This window comes from Larimichthys crocea, chromosome XII, assembly GCF_000972845.2.
Source record: "Larimichthys crocea isolate SSNF chromosome XII, L_crocea_2.0, whole genome shotgun sequence".
Lineage (NCBI taxonomy): Eukaryota > Metazoa > Chordata > Actinopteri > Sciaenidae > Larimichthys > Larimichthys crocea.
In genome coordinates this window covers 14,992,608-15,011,800 of record NC_040022.1, presented here as the reverse complement: position 1 = coordinate 15,011,800, position 19,193 = coordinate 14,992,608, and the positions used below count along the sequence as shown (strand labels likewise).

Genomic DNA, 19,193 nt, shown 5'->3' with positions numbered 1-19,193 from the left:
TCACGTGTTCGGTTGAGGGCCCTGCAACACAAACACGCAACAACCAATCCAGATGGTTGTGAGGTTTGGTGACGCGTCTGGCAGGCACCGACGCTCCAGCCACCGGGAGGGCGGAGTTAACCAACTTTCACACACTGGGGTTGAGGTGGACGACGGATAGATATGTGTTCAGGAGCACCGGTGGACCCGTTGTGAGGGTTAAAGTTCTGTTTTTTCTTAATCTGTGGATGAGTTCATAGCTTTTGGCGCAGCGTCAAAATGGTGAGTTTGGGTTTTTTTTTTTGGTTTTTACGCACGGCTGTAAGGTAGCGTCAGCGTACCGCGACCGTTCACCTGTCGCACCTGTTGTGGCTGACAGGTAGCTAAAGCTAGAAACTACACCTCTGCACCACTTCCATCTACGCCGAGGCCTGTTTTTTCCATGTCAGGCCGCCTTACAGCTGCTGGGTTTGGGGTTTTCATTCTCAGTTTTCTGTATGTTTTTTTAGTGTTCCTCACTTTAACCGACAGTCCAAAAAAATGTAAGGTGTTCATTTCCTTAACCGGTCTCACCAGAACAGGTTTCGTCACTTTGCGTCGAGTCCTGCCCTGCTTTTTCCGTAATAATTTGCCTATGGGCTAAGATACGGGATACACACACAGCTGGATATTCCTGTATAAGAAGTGCTTCCAGGCCTGCTGTTTTTTTAGTATAATTTTTTTATAGTCTTGACAACGTTTGTCTAGCTGTTCTTTATTTGCTCACAAAAAGCGGTGTATCCTCATTTTGTTGAAGTGACTTCTGACATTTTCCCAAACAGCTGTAAAATTTGAGGAAACAATATCCACACTGTGCAACAATATCCTGTTATTAATACAGCTCTGCTCGGTTTCTTCCACAATTCACTGAAGCTATATGTTATGTTTCCCAAGAAGTCGTTTACCATGGCTGCAGCATGACAACAAATATCTTGTTGCATGATTCTGCTCACACTTCTTACTTATTCCTTTAGGATATTTGAATGAGTTTAAACGGTGCTTTGTTGCACAATGTTAGTTTAAAAAAACTGATCTGTGGGTCTGTGTGTGTTGAAGAGGATTTTCCATTTTTCACCCAGAGATGACACAGAATTATACAATATCTTCATTTGACTGTATCAAAAGTGAATAAAAGATTTTAAACATATGTACAATCATATTTTCAAACCAAGACTGCACAAATAAACCAATAGGAAAGGAAATAGATTAATAAAAATAATAATAATAAAATAAAAAAAGAATATATGATGTGAAAATGTGCCTTGAACTTTTTCTTTCATTCTTTTTGCAGTGGTATTAGAAGAAGTACAGAGTATAGTATAACCCTTTTCATATATTGTATTTAAGTTGAAAAATTCTTGTATCCTTAAAACAACTTTACATAGAAATTGCTGTTTTTCCTGGCTAACAAATTGAGCTCACGTTAACTAACAGCAACTACAGTTCACAGCAGTTTACTTTACTGTCCAGCTGGTGAAATGTGTTACTTAGTGCCATAAGGGGTTACGTAATTCTCAGAGGAGAATGAACCTGGACCATGAAGTTACATAGTGCAAGAACAGACATACAGGATACAGAGTGGGGGATCACAAGCCATGTTTTAAAAGTTACACAATGGGGCTTTAATTTAGACCATTTATCCAGATAAGGACAAAGTAAACAAAACGAAAAAGACAATCCGTTCACTCTCGCTGTGCTGGTCTTACATCAACAATTAGAGGAAATCTTAAAGGAAACAATGTGCCAGGGCAGTTCTGATAGAGGTGAAGGAAATTTCTTTTTTGATATTCAGCCAAATATATTTCAAATGCTAGGAAACAAAACCCAAACCCTTAGCTCTCTTAGAGATCGGAAAGGAAACTTTAAAACAACCTTTTCCTCTTGTGCGTTGACCTTCGAAGGTCTGCCTGTTTTTTCCCTCTTTACAGACGTGTTTGGTCAGTGGAGTTACTCTTTAATGAGCCGTGACTACAGCAAACCACTTGTTTGACCCACGGTTTGTGATAGAGGGTAGTTAATGATGATGTGTGTGGACGTACTGTAAGTGTGTGTGTATGTGTTAATAAAAATAACCCCCTCAGCTTGTGTGTGCATCACGACTGACCCCGCGGTGTATCTATGTGTTGTTAGATGCGCTTCCTGCTGCTCTTTAGTCGCCAGGGGAAGCTGCGTCTGCAGAAGTGGTTCACACCAATGGCAGAGCGTGAGAAGAAGAAGATCATCAGGGACATGACCACCATGGTGTTGGCAAGGCAACCACGCTCCTGTAACTTCCTGCACTGGAAAGACCTGAAGGTTATATACAAGAGGTGGGAATGGTTAAATTACTTGTCTGATTCTTAAGCAGCACGACCCCTAGTCTCTTTTCTACTCAGTTACACCTGCTGTGTGTGCATATATAATTTATAACTCCTCTATATATTCATTTCAGCTGGAAATAGTCACCGTGTCACCCTTTTCCTCAGGTATGCAAGCTTGTATTTCTGCTTGGCTGTAGATAACCAGGAGAATGAGCTCTTAGCCCTGGAGGTTATTCATCGCTACGTGGAGCTGCTGGACAAATACTTTGGCAATGTATTTCATCCTCTTTTATTCTAAAAGCAACCATAGCCTGTAGTGTAACTATTGAAATGTGATGGTAACTTAATGAGTATCTTAACTGTCAAACTAGGCTGTGAAGATGATATTCAAACAGCGGTTTAAATGTGATAATAGTTAATCACAATTGCCGTCATACCTCCTCTCAGGTGTGTGAGCTGGACATTATCTTTAACTTTGAGAAGGCCTATTTTATCCTGGATGAGTTTCTAATGGGAGGCGAGATACAAGAAACCTCCAAACAGATGGTGAATCGCTCCATCGAAGCCTCAGACATGTTACAGGAGGTGAGCTCTGCCGGCACACACTCTCATACACAACACAACACAAGGCGTGACTTGAATCTGTGGTGTGAGCATGTAACAAATGTTGCATGGGATCAAGGTGATTGAAGAAACGGTGACATGTTCTGAAATGTAATTTAGAGTTGATTGTGTCTTTTTTTTATTTTTAAAGCAACATTGCGTAGAAATTGGTATTTTTGCAATTTGGCGTCCCTAGCTACAGTGCAATACCACTGTCGTAAGTATGGAAAGTTGTATACATGCGTCTAGTATGTCTACATTACTTATGACCCAAATTATGACCCAAAATAGCAAAAGTTGTCGACTCTGCTAACAGCCAAACATCAAGCAAGTGCACCAACACAAGACATAGCAGCCAGCAAATATTACTTACTGGTCCAACAGCAAGAAGCCCAGTTTGGCATCTGTCTTCCAGCCTTTTATTTCAAAAAGCTCTCACCAATGACTAAAAGCTAGTCCCAGTTTTAGCCTCATCCGGCTGCCGCTCTCTTTTTCTCTTCTTTGTGATTTCAAATATTATTTTATGGTAGAAAAGTTACTCAATGTTGCTTTAAATCCCGGCGTGTGGGGTTTCTTAGAAAGGTCCTGAGTTTGGTTCTTTCCCTTTTTGCAAAACAACAACACTTATCATGAATGCTGTATCAAGCTCCAGTACAGGAACTTGTGTCAGTTTATTTGTGTCAAACAGAAACAGTCAGTGTCATAATGAGTTTAATTAACAGTGGTGCTGCGGAGTCCCTGGTGTGCCTTTTGTCTTTCTTGTAGCTAATAGGCTTGTGGATAGTAGTTGTTGCTCCTTTTTGTAGATTTGTGTTTGTGTTGCTGTTTTCCTCACCCCTCTGTGTGTGTGTGTGGGTGTACTGTATCTCTCTCTCTCTCTCTCTCTCTTTGCCAGTGAGAGACAGATTTCCCTGGAATGTGGCATAGATTTAGTGTTTGCTGACGTTTCCCGCTCTCTCTGTAGGTTGATGGCTCTGTGTGGTACAGTAGTGTATTGGGTGTGTTGTTCTGAGAAGGGCTAACTAACACTTTTTAATCTAGAGTTGGATTGTGTGCAGTGTAGCCTCCCATTCATTTTGACCATTATCGCTTCAGGATGACAACAGTGATTGGTATGAGGTGGAGCTGTTTGGATGACCTTGAATATGGACAGAAAGGTTAGATGTTCTGCTTGTGTTAGTTACCTCTTGTGTTGGTGTGCTCAGCATTCAATAGCAGGTGATATGTAGATGTGTGCCTGTGAATATTAATTGTATTATAATGCATTTTTATGAGGCTTACAACCTGATTTTTGCTCTTTTTCCAGACGATGGAGGAGTATATGAGCAAACCTGCGTTTTAACCTGTGATGGAAAAAAAGGACTTAAAATAACAACGGGAAGAAATGCAGAAACCAAACGTACTGTATATGAGCTAAAGACGTTTCTGAATATGAAAATGGGATTTACTTCCATCGAACATTTTTAAAAGAAGAAATGGGCATACTGAAAAACTGCTCGCCTTCTGTGTGAAGCATTTGGAAGTTAACTTCATTTGAGAAAACATCTAATATTTGTTCATAGTCATTCTGCTCAACTGAAGAAGGAGGAGGGTTGATTTTACGTGGATTTCTGTTATTAAATTCAAATGAAGTAGTATGTAATCAGGTAATGAAAACATAACCATGAAGTGATTTTAGATTTCTACACTTGTTTCATTTATATTTAAATTTAAATCATGTATTAATATATTGGGAGTGAATGGTTCGGTCTGAAAACAGGAAAAAAGTGCTACTACAGTCAATATTTCACAAAAACTCTGTCTTCAAAAACATATTTATAATTATAAATCATTTATTTCAAATGAGGTTGAAATTGACAGTAGTGTTTTGAATCTGTATAACCTATTACCCGTGTGTGGGACCATTCATTAGTCTTTTAAAAGGAGCCGTCTCTAGTGTGGGTGTCTCTGATTTTTTTTTTTTTTTTATAACGTACAATGTGTGTTGTTTGAGTTTGTGATTAAAATTTGTATTTTGATAAACAGCTTCCTTTGAGTAATCATTCTTGCAATTACTGCCGATAACTGTAATACATTTGCCAAACCTCATTGAATGAGGTTACATGGATCAACGTGATAAATAAGATAACTAGTCTATTATAAAACTATTTCCTTTGCTTCCTCTGATTGTAAACCCTGACTGGCTCGTGTATGAGGTGTGATTTATTCTTATTATTTTTCAATAAGGCAACACAACTCAGCAAGAAGAAAAATAATACCGCTGATGCTTTATTCATCTGTGATTCATCACACATTATTGAACATGTACAAAATGGTTTAAAAATGAGCATACATAGCACAACCACTGGTAGGCCAACAATACAGAGCTTCGCAGTATGAAAGGGTTGGAAGGCAGGCGACGGTCTGATATTTAGACTTGGAAATAATTATCCATAATAATAAACATTTAAATCCACTTAACCCTGAATATATCAAGAGTCACGACAACACTCGTCTCAGCCCAGCACACTGCCCTAACGAAAAATCCCTATAATATTTCTACAGCAGTCCTGTCATTATACTCTATGCTTGTGTTGGAAAGGCCCAGTCAGCATTATACTTTAGAATTTACAGACATATTCACATGTGTAATTGAATAGTTTGACATAGATGAAAAATAAGCGTTTTTTTTTGTTACCATTACTCAGTTGATTATAATTTAAAATATAGGCCTGTTTTCTGCTGTTTACACACAATATTAATGTAAACAAACCTTGAACAACATCACAAAACTTGAATAACTTGAATTCCATTGTTATTTGATATTTGTCAGTGTATTTGTTAGTAATTTGAGTGACAAAATCTTCATCCAATCAAAGTGTTTTGTGGATTTTTCTCATTTGTGCACGGGTTGCAGCATTAATCTCCTATGATAACACTATATCTATATATATTTTTTATATATATATATATTTCTATAATGTTTTTGCAGCAAGTAGGGACTAGTATTTCTTTTTAAAAATGTAAGACTTTTTTGTTAGGGTGATATTACCAGCTATAGTTCATATAATAGAAATTTGTAAACTAGATCACGTCCACCAAACTTTATTTTTGAGACAGTATAAATACTATATTCATAATTTCGTGCGTCTTGCAGGGCGTCAGGCTACATCCCAGCCACTGTTTTTTCACGGTGCTCCTTCTCCTCGTCTTCATTTACGGTCTGTGGAGCCGAGGTCTTGGCCGTTATCTCCTCTTTCCCCTGCATCTCTGTGGGATTAACTTTCTCCTCTGTGGCCACCTCGGTTTCCCTCTTGGCCACTGGCCTCTTTTCAGTGTCAGCTTGCCCCAAGTAGTCCTTCAGGGCCCGCTCGTACAGCTCGTAGGGGAACTGTCCCTTCAGTTGCGCCTGGGTGTCCCTCTTGGCGATGTTGTTGGGGTACTCTGTGAGGATTTTAGCCGCAAGGTAGGTTGTCACCTCGTCTTCCACGTCTCCATCATCATCTTCATCATCAGCACCGTCTGCCTGACGTTTCAGGGGCATTTTGTTGAGCTCGGACAAAAAGAGGTTCTCCCTGCGCCCGGAGGGAGGAGGGATTTTAACTGGACCTGAATTTGCAGAAGGAATGGACGCCACTGGGATTCTGTTCGAGGATGGGGAGGTCTTCAGGGGTCTCTGCACCACAGGATACTCGTTACTGATAGTCTCCACGCCGATGATGTCTAAAAAGTCCTCTCGGTCCATGTCCTCTGGGGCGGGCTTGTTCTTCACTGGCAGTCTGCGGCTGAAGTACCTGATCTTGGGGGTCTGGCCAGTCGTGTAGCGAGCTGAGCCCTGGGGGTCGCGGTGGAGCTTCCTGAGCTCCTCTGTGAGCAGCATATCGATAAGGTCCTGTGGAGGGACGTGGAGCTTCAGGGAGAGCTCCAGCAACTCCTTCACCGTCCGAGGGTCCACGATGGAGGGGCGGATCAGCCTCTTTCTCTGTTCTCCGGTCTTATCCCTCTTCTGCGTCTGGTCGCTCATCTCCAGGACCTTCAACAGGTAGTAATCTACCAACTTAGTGTCATCATCGGCATCCTCTTGGTTTTGGTTTGCCCGGCGTTGCATCTCCTCCCTCTCTGCTTCATCCTGGTCACTGAGCGCCCTGTCCATTTCTTCGTGGCTCCCGTTCACCATCTCCTCCGTCTCCTCCCTCTCCTCCACGGGGACCCACTCCTCTCCTCCGGCAACATCCTCGTACGCCTGGTTTCTTAGACCGAACCCGCCCTCTTCCTCGTCATCGTCATCCCCAAACAGGTCTCTCTTCTGGCCAGCCACTGTTGGCATCCTCCCAAGCTCTTCGAAGATGGAGCGTAAATTGGCAAGGCTCTGGGGTGTATACTGCTCATCCAGGTCCTCCGTGGCCCGCTTAGAAGCGTCTGTATTCTCCTCATCCTCAAACATCAGTGGGTATTTCTTGTGGGGTCTGGGGAAATTACCGTAGTCTGACGGTGCGCTCTCGGGGACTTCAGTGTCTTTGGTGCGGTGCCTGTGCGTGCGGCGGTCGTTCCTGGGCGCCGATGCGGGGCTGAGCTTTGCCTCTTTCCCAGCTTGATCCTGGAGAGACTTGAGCAGAGCTTTCATCAGCCCTTCAGCGGTAATGTCCTGCCTCTGCATGCCGGTTGCAGGCTGACGGTCCCCGGGACTCTCATCCTGCTGCGAGGCGAGCTGAAGCAGGACCCTGAACTTGTCTACTTCGTCGTAATCCACGGGTTCAGGGCGGCCCCCGTTCCTTTGCTTCAGGCTCTCAATGTACTCCAGGGCTTTCATCATATCAGAGCTGGGTGGGTAGGCAGCCGGCTGCCCCTCACTCTCTCCTCCTCGGAGCCTGTAGTGGCGGGGGAGAGACGCAGTCTGCACGGCGCATCCATGGAGGAGGAAGGCGAGCAGGACTACGGCTCCTCCCGCGGGCAACTTGAGGTGGAAATGCAGCATTATAGGCTATTTATTACCTGCAAATCAAGAGAGCATGGAATATTAGTGAAGCAATTTAAAAAAACAAATAAAACCTTTACATTCCCAACCATCATTTTGGCCAAAAACTTACTCGAAGGCGAAGAGCTATGGGCGCGAAGGAGTGTGTTTTGATCTGGGATTTGTATGCCTATCAGGGAGTTACGCTCCGCAAATTAAATGACACGATGCTGTGCGTGAGGAGATACATTCACATCACTGGATGAGTCACTCCCCGCGTTGTTATGGGCAACCTCAACATCCTATTGCATCCGAACAACATAAACCCTCCATTAAAAAAAAAAAATCTCCTTCCTCGTTGTTTGTCTACAGAAACAACAAATTGTATAATCACCGATTCGTGAGGATGCGTTTCATTTCTGATAACCACTCTACGAAAAGCGAATGTGAAAAAAACAACAACAAGAAAAACAAAAAACAAAAAGGGCTGTGCTCAAATCTGAGACATTAGGTTATTAATATGAACTGAAAAAATGATTCAAACATATTAAAAAAATATGCGTCTTACCTTTGGCAATAAGCTCAGACAGCAGTGAAGGTGTATGGCATCTCCTTTAGAGCGGTTCTGTTCTCTTCTGTCTTCAGCACTTGGACAGCTCCCCTGGTTATATGAGGCAACACCTGACCACCGCGTCATCACACAGCACGCACGTAATAGCTGCTCCTAAAAAATCCATATAAATGATTCAGGTTTATCATATGGCATATATTCAAGTAAAAAAAAAAAAAAAAGACTTGGCTGTATTAAAAATAGTCCCCTCTGCTGTCTGTTGTACATTACCGCTCGGTAAAAGCTAATGACTGCAAACAAAGTCTGGATGTATTGACTTCAGAACTGCTGAGAGATAGAGAGATATGTGTTTATGAGATATATGTTTATGTGAATATCCAGCCATCGGGACGTTTAAACTGTTCTGTGCATGGATTTAGTTTATTACAAGGAGATTTTCATACATAGGAACACTATCCAGATGTTCCTTTGCAGCTCAACGTTTAGGCACCAATTTTATGAGATCATTTCATAAAGAATATACTCCACGTGTACCATTTCCTTTTTCTTTTCATACATATGTCACAAATAAAGCAATTTGGGTGTTTCTGTGTAACAAGATGCAGATTTACCATCAACAGCTTGTTGGCACATGAAGAGTTAAACCCTCTAGCGATGACTCACAGGCTAAAACCACCGCGGAGTTGCTGTCGCAGTTCAGCATCTCTCTCTCTCTCTCTCTCTCTCTCTCTCTCTCTCTCTCTCTCTCTCTCTCTCTCAATCTGACAGAGACGGTGATAAACACCCTCCTGTCGGCTGGGGGCCAAAAAGCTCCGGCATTCCGCAGGTCGACAAGATAAAGGGGCCACAGCACGACACCTGCCGATAAAAGGTCAGGGATGGGTGGTGACAAAGTTTATGGTGAGATCAAAAGCCTTGCAAAAAAAAAAAACTTAGAGGACTCTTTTCACCAGGCTTCATGCACTGAACATAAAATGAAATCATCATCATATATTTATTTAACTTGTGCATCAAAAGAACAAAGTACATCTCACCAAAATAAAAGCACTGACTCTGTGTAATTTCCCTGTAGGGAGGCAAAACAGGTGAAAATGCTCGGTCAGCTCATGATGTTGGACTCATTTCTCTTCAGTACATACATCCATATGCACAGCTAGACACATTTAATGTTTTATAAGTAATAAATACATTTAATTTAATATTCACACTCCTTGTACTGTTGTTTTTAATGCTGAGGTCTTTGTTGTCGGCCCCCCTACAATTTAACCATATGGTGAAATTGTCTAATAAATGAGGATGAGTCATCTTTATACCCTTCAAATTAACTATTTTGCTCAGTGCCCTCTGACAGCCCATACACATAAGTGTTCTTCCATTTCATCCCTCCTCTGACCCTCCCACTCCCCATTTTCATTGAACATCTAATTGCCTCCAAAATGCTGCTTATTTATTTCGTGTTGTGATCCTTTCACGTCCATTAAAACGATTAAAAGCAGGGAGAAAAAAAATCCCCACTTAATCTTTCCACTCCTCCCTCAGCGCTGAGCACTGGCTGTGTCATCAAATAGAAGGGACCACGACGTTGGAGGTGCTTTTTTACTTGAATGTGGCGTCAGCTGGCTGCTCTCCAGAGCTGAAAAGCAGTAGAGAGCCACCTGACGTTTTTAAAAGACGGTTTCATCTGACTGGCTGCTGCTATGTGTGTGCTGCCTTGTAAGTTCCTCTCTCCATGCACGCATAAAAGAGACGGAGGGAAGGGAAAAATAAGTGAATCACAGATCAAGAGGCAGACAGGGACAGAGATAGAAAGAGAGGCGTGGTGTTGTTTGTAAGATGTGTTGTATAATCCCACAGCATCACTACTCTGACATCACTCCACCTCTCCATTCAGAAACAGCCTCCATGCTGAGGGACAGCATCAGCTCCAGAGGTCGCGACAGCCAGCATACTGTAGTATCAATCATTTAAAGGTCACCTTCTTTTGCCCATTAAGAAATGGATAATAGAATATGCTCCTTGTCTGCTATCAGGTTGAAAATGAACATGCACATAGGGTATATAAGGATATTACTATGGAGATGTATGTAATTGTTCAGGTCATTTTATGGCCACACCATTGATTGATTGAAGTGTCATACTTGTGTGGGCATAACAGTTAATGTGACAAATGTTTTATATAAAAGTCTGGACCTGAGATTAAATGTTTTTAAAGCTCCCTTAGCAAGATTAAGATGATATTTGTCCAGTTTGTCCTCATTAATGTTTCAGTTGTGGCCATTTAGAACCATTTAGACGCACACATATTTGCTGGGTTTTTATGTTGTGCTTTTTTTCACTGCTGAAAATAACTTGTCATGTGGTCGCTGTGATGTGTGTGAGTAAGTGATTATGCACCAAAACAAACAAACAGAAATATATCATGTCTTCAAGCTTACTTCCGCCAAGCCTCAGACAACTGATCCATAGAGTCTGAGCTGTAGAGGAAGAAGTGCTTGTGGTTGGACGGTTCACAGGTACGTAAATGTATCTGTTATATTATAGTATATAAAAGTACCAGTACAATAATGTAAAAATACTCTCTCAGTATGCTCAGAATCCTGGTAATGTTATGTTAGCATTATCATCAAAATGTGTTTATCATGGTCAAAGTGCTCATTCTGCAGAAGAATAACACCTGTGACTGATTATAATATTATATATGAGACTATTAGATCATTGATACTCAGTCCGTACGTGGCATCTTACTGTTACTTAAGCTAATTTTCCAAACTTTTTATACCGTTTGATAGATTAATCTGTATTAGTGCATTATATTATATTGTGAATTCATCTCATGTTTTGAATGTGAAATCTTATTCTGAGGAAGTATAGCTTCCAAGTAAATATAGTGGAGTAAAACATACAGCATTTTCCTGTGAAATGTAGTGGAGTAGAAATATAAAGTAGCATGAAATGCAAATATACAAGCACAAGTACCTCAAAACTATACTTAAGTAAATGTAAGAGCCATGAGGCGACATGTACTGGTACGCTGCACAACAAATTTGTATTTAAATGTTCTCTTTTTAGGTTTCCTCATCCTAATTAAGGTTCACATTTCAGTGAATTAAATAGGATCAGATGGATGCCATTAAACAGAATTTCATGAGTCCATCTTTGTGTGTGGAATCTTGGCTAATCTAAATTTCTGTCTGTGCATCTGTTATATCAGCCCCCCTGGGCACTATGAGGATTCTGAGTGATGGATCAGAGGTTTTTAAACTCAAATCCCAGCAGGATCCTGGTGGTGGAAGATTCACTGACTGAATTTGTGATTCCTCTCCGGGGCTTGTGATGTGCTGTCTGTGTGCATCCTTCCATACAGACACATGAAGTTACTTTAGACAATAAAAACATGAAAACAAGAGAAACATTTCAATTGATTGCTGCTGCTGCTGCTGCTGCTACGTTCCTGTTCTCTCTTTCTCTGTTTATTGGTGGGAATTACAGCAGGGAAGTGGGAAAATTACAGTAATTAGATGAAGAGTCCTTAGTGCCACTCTCACTGGTTTCCTGGTTTATATTACTCTATTTACTCTCTCTCTCTCTGTAATGAGAAATACGTTGCATGCTGGGTTGTAATTGCTTTTATTATGAAATCTCACGGTTACTTCCAATATTTTTGCAATGCGTGCAGTGCGGAGAAAATGCTGCTGTCTTTGTGCATGTGAGGTCAGTCGCAGTGCTCTCCATTCTTCCACTGCATACTCTTTGGTTACCAAATGTGTTTGTAATGTATACATGTTGTTGCTCACAGTCTAAACACTGCAGGAGACCTACGCTCTACTGCACAAAACATCTTCATCAACCCGACACAACTTGGAACCACGCAACACCTTGAAGCATTCAGAGAGACGAGGCCATCACTAAACACCGTCGAAGTGGCTCATTTAATACACATATGTTTGTATGCTTGCGGGCTCTCTTGCAGTGCACACTGAACCTCATTCACATCATTGTCTCTAGTTAGCTACTGTTCTCTGCAATAGACTTAAACTCTAAAATTATTAATGTGTTTATTTTCTACATAGTAGAATTACATGGTATTTTGTGCAGGACTGGAATGTTACAAAAAGTTATGAGTGTGATGCATTTAATTAAAAACACAAGTATTATGTTAAAAAATAGATACACATTTCTGAATGAAGCAGAGGCTGAGAGTGCCAGCAATCGATTATTTCAATGGACCACATAATCACTGATCAGAAAAATTTAATGATGAACCTACCTGCTTACTAATCCTGAACAGAACAATTATTCTGCAGAAGTGCATATGCAAAAATGTTCTAATGTCTTCACTACTAAAAGTTGTATGTGCAGAAAAGGCCACACAGAACACGTTGTCCTCTCACCTGTCTGCCAATAACATGCCCTCTTCTGTAGCAACCACAACATCTGCTACTGAATTAAAGCCACGTATAAAGCCACTTAGTACCTGTTAGATAGAGCAACAACACTGTCAGAGTAATTCTGAATTAATTATCAAGCTGCTGCTGTAATTAAACACGGTATCTAGACACATACACTAAAGCTCTGCCTTTATTTAGCTCAACAGGGCTGCTAGTAATCCCTGGCAGGGACTGGCTGAAAGGTGAGAGGGCGGGCATGACAACACCTCTCCTGAAATATGATATTGTCATGTAAAGATGATGCCCCTGTTCAAGATGAGGAAAAACTTTTCCGTGGGTGTCAATTATTGAGCCATGGCACAGGCCAAAGTGTGGTCCGTCACAGACTAAGTATGTCTTCGTTTTAGGTCGGCCAATTACCAGGAATACCTTTTTGCTATGTGGTAATGCAAATCATAAGATGGCGAATCCATCGCCCTTTAAGTAAAGTGAACAACTCACACTTACACAACTAGTTTCTTACCTATTTTGAAGTTTAATATGACATATTCTTTATGTATGGCAACAGTCTCTGGCTAAATGCAGTGAGTGCTGTTCATTGAGCCCCAGGATGAGCTTACAGATGGAAGGGGACCCTTGTAACTGCACTTCTCTTTGTATTTTAGGACCATTTAATGATTCAATTCAAGTTTGATGATTTTAATGTGGTTGTAGGCAAACCAGAAGTGATTTGCAGAGTCCTTGCTGCACAGCCTCAATAGGATGTTAATAGATTATCATCATTTGGTTGCATATTCAGTCCGTCATTCAGTGAACGATTTGAACATTTTCAGCAATGTCTATTTTGGCTGTCAGATTTGATTTTGCTCTCGTTCTTCCGTTCCCAAAGCGATTTGTATAATTAATCTCCTTGATCGTTGTATAATATCTGCCACTATCTAAGCTACAGTACTTCCCTCCTCCTCCATCAGTGTCTAAGCCCACAGCAGTCAGTCGAGACACTGCTGCTGTTTATCCACATGTCAATCAAAGCTGCGGGGAAACAATGATATCAGCTTAACAACGCCTTGGCGTGAGTCACAATCACACAAAGGCACACGCCCATATGTTGCAGTCACATGCATGCAGTCAACTGCAAAGAACACAAACACACACATACACAGATTTATAATGCTGCACCTCAAGGCGTTTTTATTTGTCGTGCTTGCTCATATTCTTTTTTTTTTTTTTTGCTTTATCAGCTCAAGGACCCGTGACTCAACCAGGAGCCAAGGTTAGAGAGAGAGAGCTGCAAACACTTTCTTCTCGGCATAACTTTCAAATATGATGCTGTTACATCGGTTAAAAAAAAGAAGGAAAGATGTGATGATGACTATGACGGAGAGAGCAAGGCGACAGGGTGACATGTGGTCATTCTTCCCCCGCACCCTTACTTGTTTTCATCCTTCTCCTCACCTCTTCAACCCCCCCATCACCCCATCATGAGGCAGGGAGAGAACGGCACGCCTGTTGTCATGGCTCGCCTTCTTTTCAACCAATGTCTCCATGGTGACGCTGCCTCACAGCCTTTCATCTGCTTCCACCTTCATTTCTTCTTCCCACAGGTTGGTATCCTCCTCTCCTCCATTAACGGCTTCATTTCTTAACATTTTCTTAGGGGCTTTGCATTCATTACTTTTCTCATCTGTTGTACCCATCCACCTCATCTCTCCCCTTGCAGCCAATTACTGTGGTTAAAGTATGCTCCTTGTCTTCAGGAGGCAGGTGGTTTCAGCCAGGAACAAAGATAGGGGTGATTAGAGCTGCGATATGTTGTCTGAGCCATTAGGACAGAGGAGCAGAAATAAGAATATAAGAAGCCTATGGTGTCTTGAGCAATACAGGATGGAGAGAGGAAAACCAAAAAAGAATATGAAAGGAATGACGGTGGAGATTCAATTCAGGCTTAGCCTTTTTGAAAAGGGCACCTGTCCATGTAATGTCACAGGAATTCAGAAGAAGACCTATGGGAGTGGGCTAAATATCTCAGCTGAGCCTCTATCCGCTATCCTCTTATCTCCAATCTTTTAATATCCTCAAATGTTTAACATTTATTTATTTACTTTCTTGCTATATGGCAGATGAGAAAACTGATACCACTCATATTTCTGTATGGTAAACATGTAGTTGGAGCCAGTAGCTGGTTAGTTTAGTCTGGCTCTGTCCAAAATCCCCAACACATTATTTCTTTAATTGTTTAATCCGTACAAGAAGAAAACATGTAGCTCATGGCACAAAGGTTTTATGTGCCAGAAGCGGTAACATCCTGGAGTCTCTGCTGGTGTCCTAGCAAATTACTCTTGACCCCCCCAGCGTAAAAGTGAATTGTTGTTTTTGCACATTTAGTTGCAAACTAAACTAACTAGCTGCTCGCCCATAAATCACTATATATTTGAAACAAAAACAAATGAGCATATTTCCCAGCGAACATTTTTTTGGCATTTTGTTCCTGGGCATTGGAGATTTGACAGGAAATGAAGGGAGTGATATATTGGGAATGACATGCAACAAACCATGTGGCCAACAGTGAACCAGGGGCGTTGCGGTTTGTGGTTGGAGCCCGATTCCCCCGAGGGGACCAGAGCTCTCTGTGCTTCGCAATTTATTTATATTAAGTTCAGCTCATTTGTGCATTCCAACCTGATTTCCTGCCATTGTATCAGCAACCATTCCCCCAGTTCATGGCACTATTTTCTGTCTTTCCAAGAACTTAACTTCAGTTTAACTACTTTCCTGCTCTGCCTCCCACTAACCTGTCGACCTCCATTCTGCTCCTTATTATTACTGTCCACCTCTCTACTTCTTTTTAACCCCATACATATTAATATTTTTAAGCGTTTACCTCAGTGTTCTGACTCATCCCTTTTCAACAAATCAACGGTGCAGTTGTGTGTGTGGTTCTTGCCCCCCCCCCCCCCCCCCCGTTCATGTGTATATGAGCTCGCGTGCACAGGTTTTGTGTCTTTGGTAAGGGATGCAGCGTGACGCACTGGCTGACGTCATCGGAGGCAGAGGCAGGATGCGTTTTTGATGAAGAATTCCTGTCAATGAAGAGAGAGCGAAATAAGAAACAGAAAGCTCCCATATGGGAAAATTACATTCACGATCTGTATGTAACACATAGAGGTCAGTCATGATTATGTCATTAAAACAGATACTGAATAAAGCAGCGATAATGCACACAGTGATCATTAAATCAGTGTGTTGCAAAACTCCAAATAGCCTGTTTTTTTTTTAACCCTCTGGATTTTGGTCTTTTCGCCTCTCTAATTGGTTGTGCATATAACAGCCTTATGTGTTTTGACCACTTGAGATGTACAGTGTCTAGGCAACCGTGGTGATTTTTGTGTTCATTAAATCTGCCACCTTTCCCTGTCCTCCTCTGCATGACTCCATCTGGCCAGTGTCTGTATGTGAGACCGCAGGGAGGTGTGCGAAAAAGAAAAAAAAAGTGTATGTTTTTTTTTTGCAAATGTGAGTCAGTAAATGTTTCAGGATGATGGTCACATATTAGCTCAAGCACAAATAGAGATATAACAGATTTTGTTTGTCATATCCAAAGCCCAATATGTTTTTTTTTTTTTTTTTGTACGCCCACATGTTGTTAACAAGCAGCTGGCTGTCTCTGCAGTGTGGCACACCCAGCCAGATTGTTTTCTATGTGAGATTTTTTTAAATATGCTCTTTCTCATTCGAATGCAGTTCTATTTTTATCTCCCCTCCTCTTCTTCACAGTTCATCCTCTCATCTTTCCATTGTGCTCGGTCTCATTCATCCACCCCTCCCTCCTCTCCTCCACTTTGCATGTTTCTCCTTTGTCCCTCCCACCACCCCTCTTTCTTTACCTTCCTCTTCTCCCCTCTTCTTTTCTGGTGCTTTATCTCTCTGCGGTCTCTGTCTCTCTCTCTCCACCACTCCCTGTCGGCGGTGCGATGATGCTGTCCTGGCCACCTCCCAAAGCGTTTGCCCCCCCACCCCAGCTCCTCCACCGCCCCCGCACCTCCCTCCCTCCCTCCCTCCCTCCTGATGCTATAAATACCCAGCATCGGTGAGTCATCGCCGAGACGTATTGGTTGCCTCTGACTCTCCATCCTAACCCCCCATTCTGCACGCCTCCCCACTCTCCTCCTCTCTTTCCCCTTGTGTGTGTGTGTGTGTCTCTCTCTCTCTCTCCTCTCAAGTGCATTTCCACATCTCACATGTTTTCCCACCTCCACTTTGGCCCCTTACCATCATGATGAACCTGAGCTAAGTCATGGCCTGTGCCTGGCATGGTGCAGCCCGAGCACAGCCAAAAGTCAGCCTGATACTTTAAGACCAAAAAACAAAATCAGCAGGAGTGCGCACAATGCGGGAAACACAGTCACCAAAAAAAAGTAGAGCATCACATTCACCAACTTTCCAATTAGATAATGAGGATATGTAGCCAATGCTCGCCTTGAACGCCCCCAAAGTAGCTTCAAAGTCAGATGAAACATTCTTCCTCTTTAACAAGATCAAAATGAACATACATATGCATTCTGTGTAGGTTTTTGCCTGTGCTTAATAGCTGCTGTATCACTCAAAGATGGGGTGAAATACTGAAATTTAAGATTGTGTTTGTACATCGAAGGAAAAGGTCTCAGCACAACATGTTTGGTATCTTTGGAAGCCTTTGAAGGTGGAGTTCAATTTCATTTTGAGGTTGTGTGTGTTTCATCACACAATATGAGTTAGTATGATTGGACCTACTGATGAGATTCAACAGCTTTAAAAGGATTAATGGAAAAAAATATATGTTATGACACAAATGTGGCATTTTGTAAAAGAAAAGGCATCCAAAAGAGGAAAAAAGGCACCTAGTCTTTTCTAGTGTGTCCTATACGTCCACCTCTGTTCTGTCTTCCGTATTGCACCCTAGTGTGTCTTATCATTTCAACACCAGCAGTCATATCTGAGACCGTGTCCTCGCTGTACCACGATCTTCCAGCCTCAGATGTAATTATTCTCAGTATTTCTCCAGCCACCACCCACCTCTCCAGAGTTATGAGGCGGCTCTGGTTCTGCTCCACTCATCCTTGAGTAAACACCAATAGGGCTTATTGGCTCACACAGGAGTGTGCGTATAAAGCACAAGCACAGATAAAAAGTTTTTTTGCGCACTTCTGAGTCATAGGTAGACAGGAAGAGGAAGCAAGCAGAGAGGGGAGAGAGTAGGAGACAGAAAAAGTTGGAATTAAGTGTCAGAGAGCAAAGAAACACACACGAACCACATTCATACAGTATGGAAGATGTCCTTCACAGTTTCCTGCTGCTTGGTTGCTGTTGTTGTTGTCTTTGTGGTAGAGACAGTCTGTGTGTATGTGTCTGCGTCAGAATCAGTGTGGGCTAATGAAGGGAGCATTATGCCTCTGACGCACTCTCTGGTCCCATAGGGTTGGATGGAGGGAATAGAGAGGAGAGGAGAGGAGGGGTTAGAAGAATCACTCATCTCTCTGTGGTCTTGTAGCTTGTACTGTTTTATTTGAAATGAAATGCAAAAGCAGCGCAGACGGAGAACCACCACGCAGGATTTTAACCACCCGTGCTCCTTCAGAGGTTTGTTAAAAGTTCAGTACTAAGCTTTGATTTCATTGTATTACATGTTCATATACATGTAACAGTGTATTACAACCTCATGAGCAGAATTTATTAGAAATGATTGGGCATTGTAATGCACAACCTGTAAACCTGAAGCAGATTATAAACAACAAATTAAATAAATAAAAAAATTAAGAGAGTTTTGCTGATTGCAGCTGAAATAATTAGGACATTAATCTTCCGTTCTGTTCAGTTTTTATAAACAATTAATTATGTCTTATTTTTCTCTTTTATATATATATAAATAAAAGTAAAAAAAAAACACAAATAATTATCCACTTTAAATCCAATCCACAAATAATTTAAATATGTCAACTTGAGCTCTGAGAAACTGTGATGAGCATGTTTTATTATATTCTGACATTTTACAAAGCCAATTATCAAATCACTGAAAAATCAGCAGATGAATCGATAATCAAGCCCTGAACACCTACACTGTAAGATCTGGGCCGTATATCCAAAATGGATTGCTCATCTTGTTCCTGAGAAATGCAGACACTGTGTTAAAATGTTGGACCCAGATTTATTCAGATGCAGGTTAGCAGGTTTACTTGAGCAGAGAGCCGAGAGTCTTCCTTTAATAAATTCATTGATCTCGCGTGTTGTGAATGACACTGAAAGAAATCCTTTGTTTACAAGCTCTGATTGAAGGTTGACTCCCCAGAACTGTATGTTCCATTTGTGTCGACGCGCCACACAGTCTTTCACAAACCACATTCATT

The 19,193-nt window shown here is 41.7% G+C and overlaps 2 protein-coding genes across 3 annotated transcripts; one reads left to right on the top strand and one right to left on the bottom strand.

The window, feature by feature from the left end:
• Positions 1–53: 53 nt before the first annotated feature.
• Positions 54–4,943, top strand: ap1s3b (adaptor related protein complex 1 subunit sigma 3b). Of its 2 annotated transcripts, XM_010731164.3 has the most exons (6): positions 54–261; positions 2,149–2,327; positions 2,484–2,592; positions 2,766–2,903; positions 4,017–4,078; positions 4,228–4,943. In XM_010731164.3, the coding sequence occupies exons 1-5, from the start codon at positions 259–261 to the stop codon at positions 4,056–4,058; spliced, it is 471 nt and encodes a 156-aa protein (XP_010729466.1). In that variant the 5' UTR covers positions 54–258; the 3' UTR covers positions 4,059–4,078; positions 4,228–4,943. The 2 variants fall into 2 exon arrangements, with proteins under 2 accessions (XP_010729466.1, XP_010729467.1); XM_010731165.3 differs by lacking the exon at positions 4,017–4,078.
• Positions 4,944–5,165: 222 nt separating this feature from the next.
• Positions 5,166–8,514, bottom strand: scg2b (secretogranin II b). The gene is made up of 2 exons (XM_010731167.3): positions 8,423–8,514; positions 5,166–7,892 (listed from the first exon to the last, which is right to left on the bottom strand). The coding sequence occupies exon 2, from the start codon at positions 7,873–7,875 to the stop codon at positions 6,067–6,069; it is 1,809 nt and encodes a 602-aa protein (XP_010729469.2). The 5' UTR covers positions 7,876–7,892; positions 8,423–8,514; the 3' UTR covers positions 5,166–6,066.
• Positions 8,515–19,193: the final 10,679 nt, after the last annotated feature.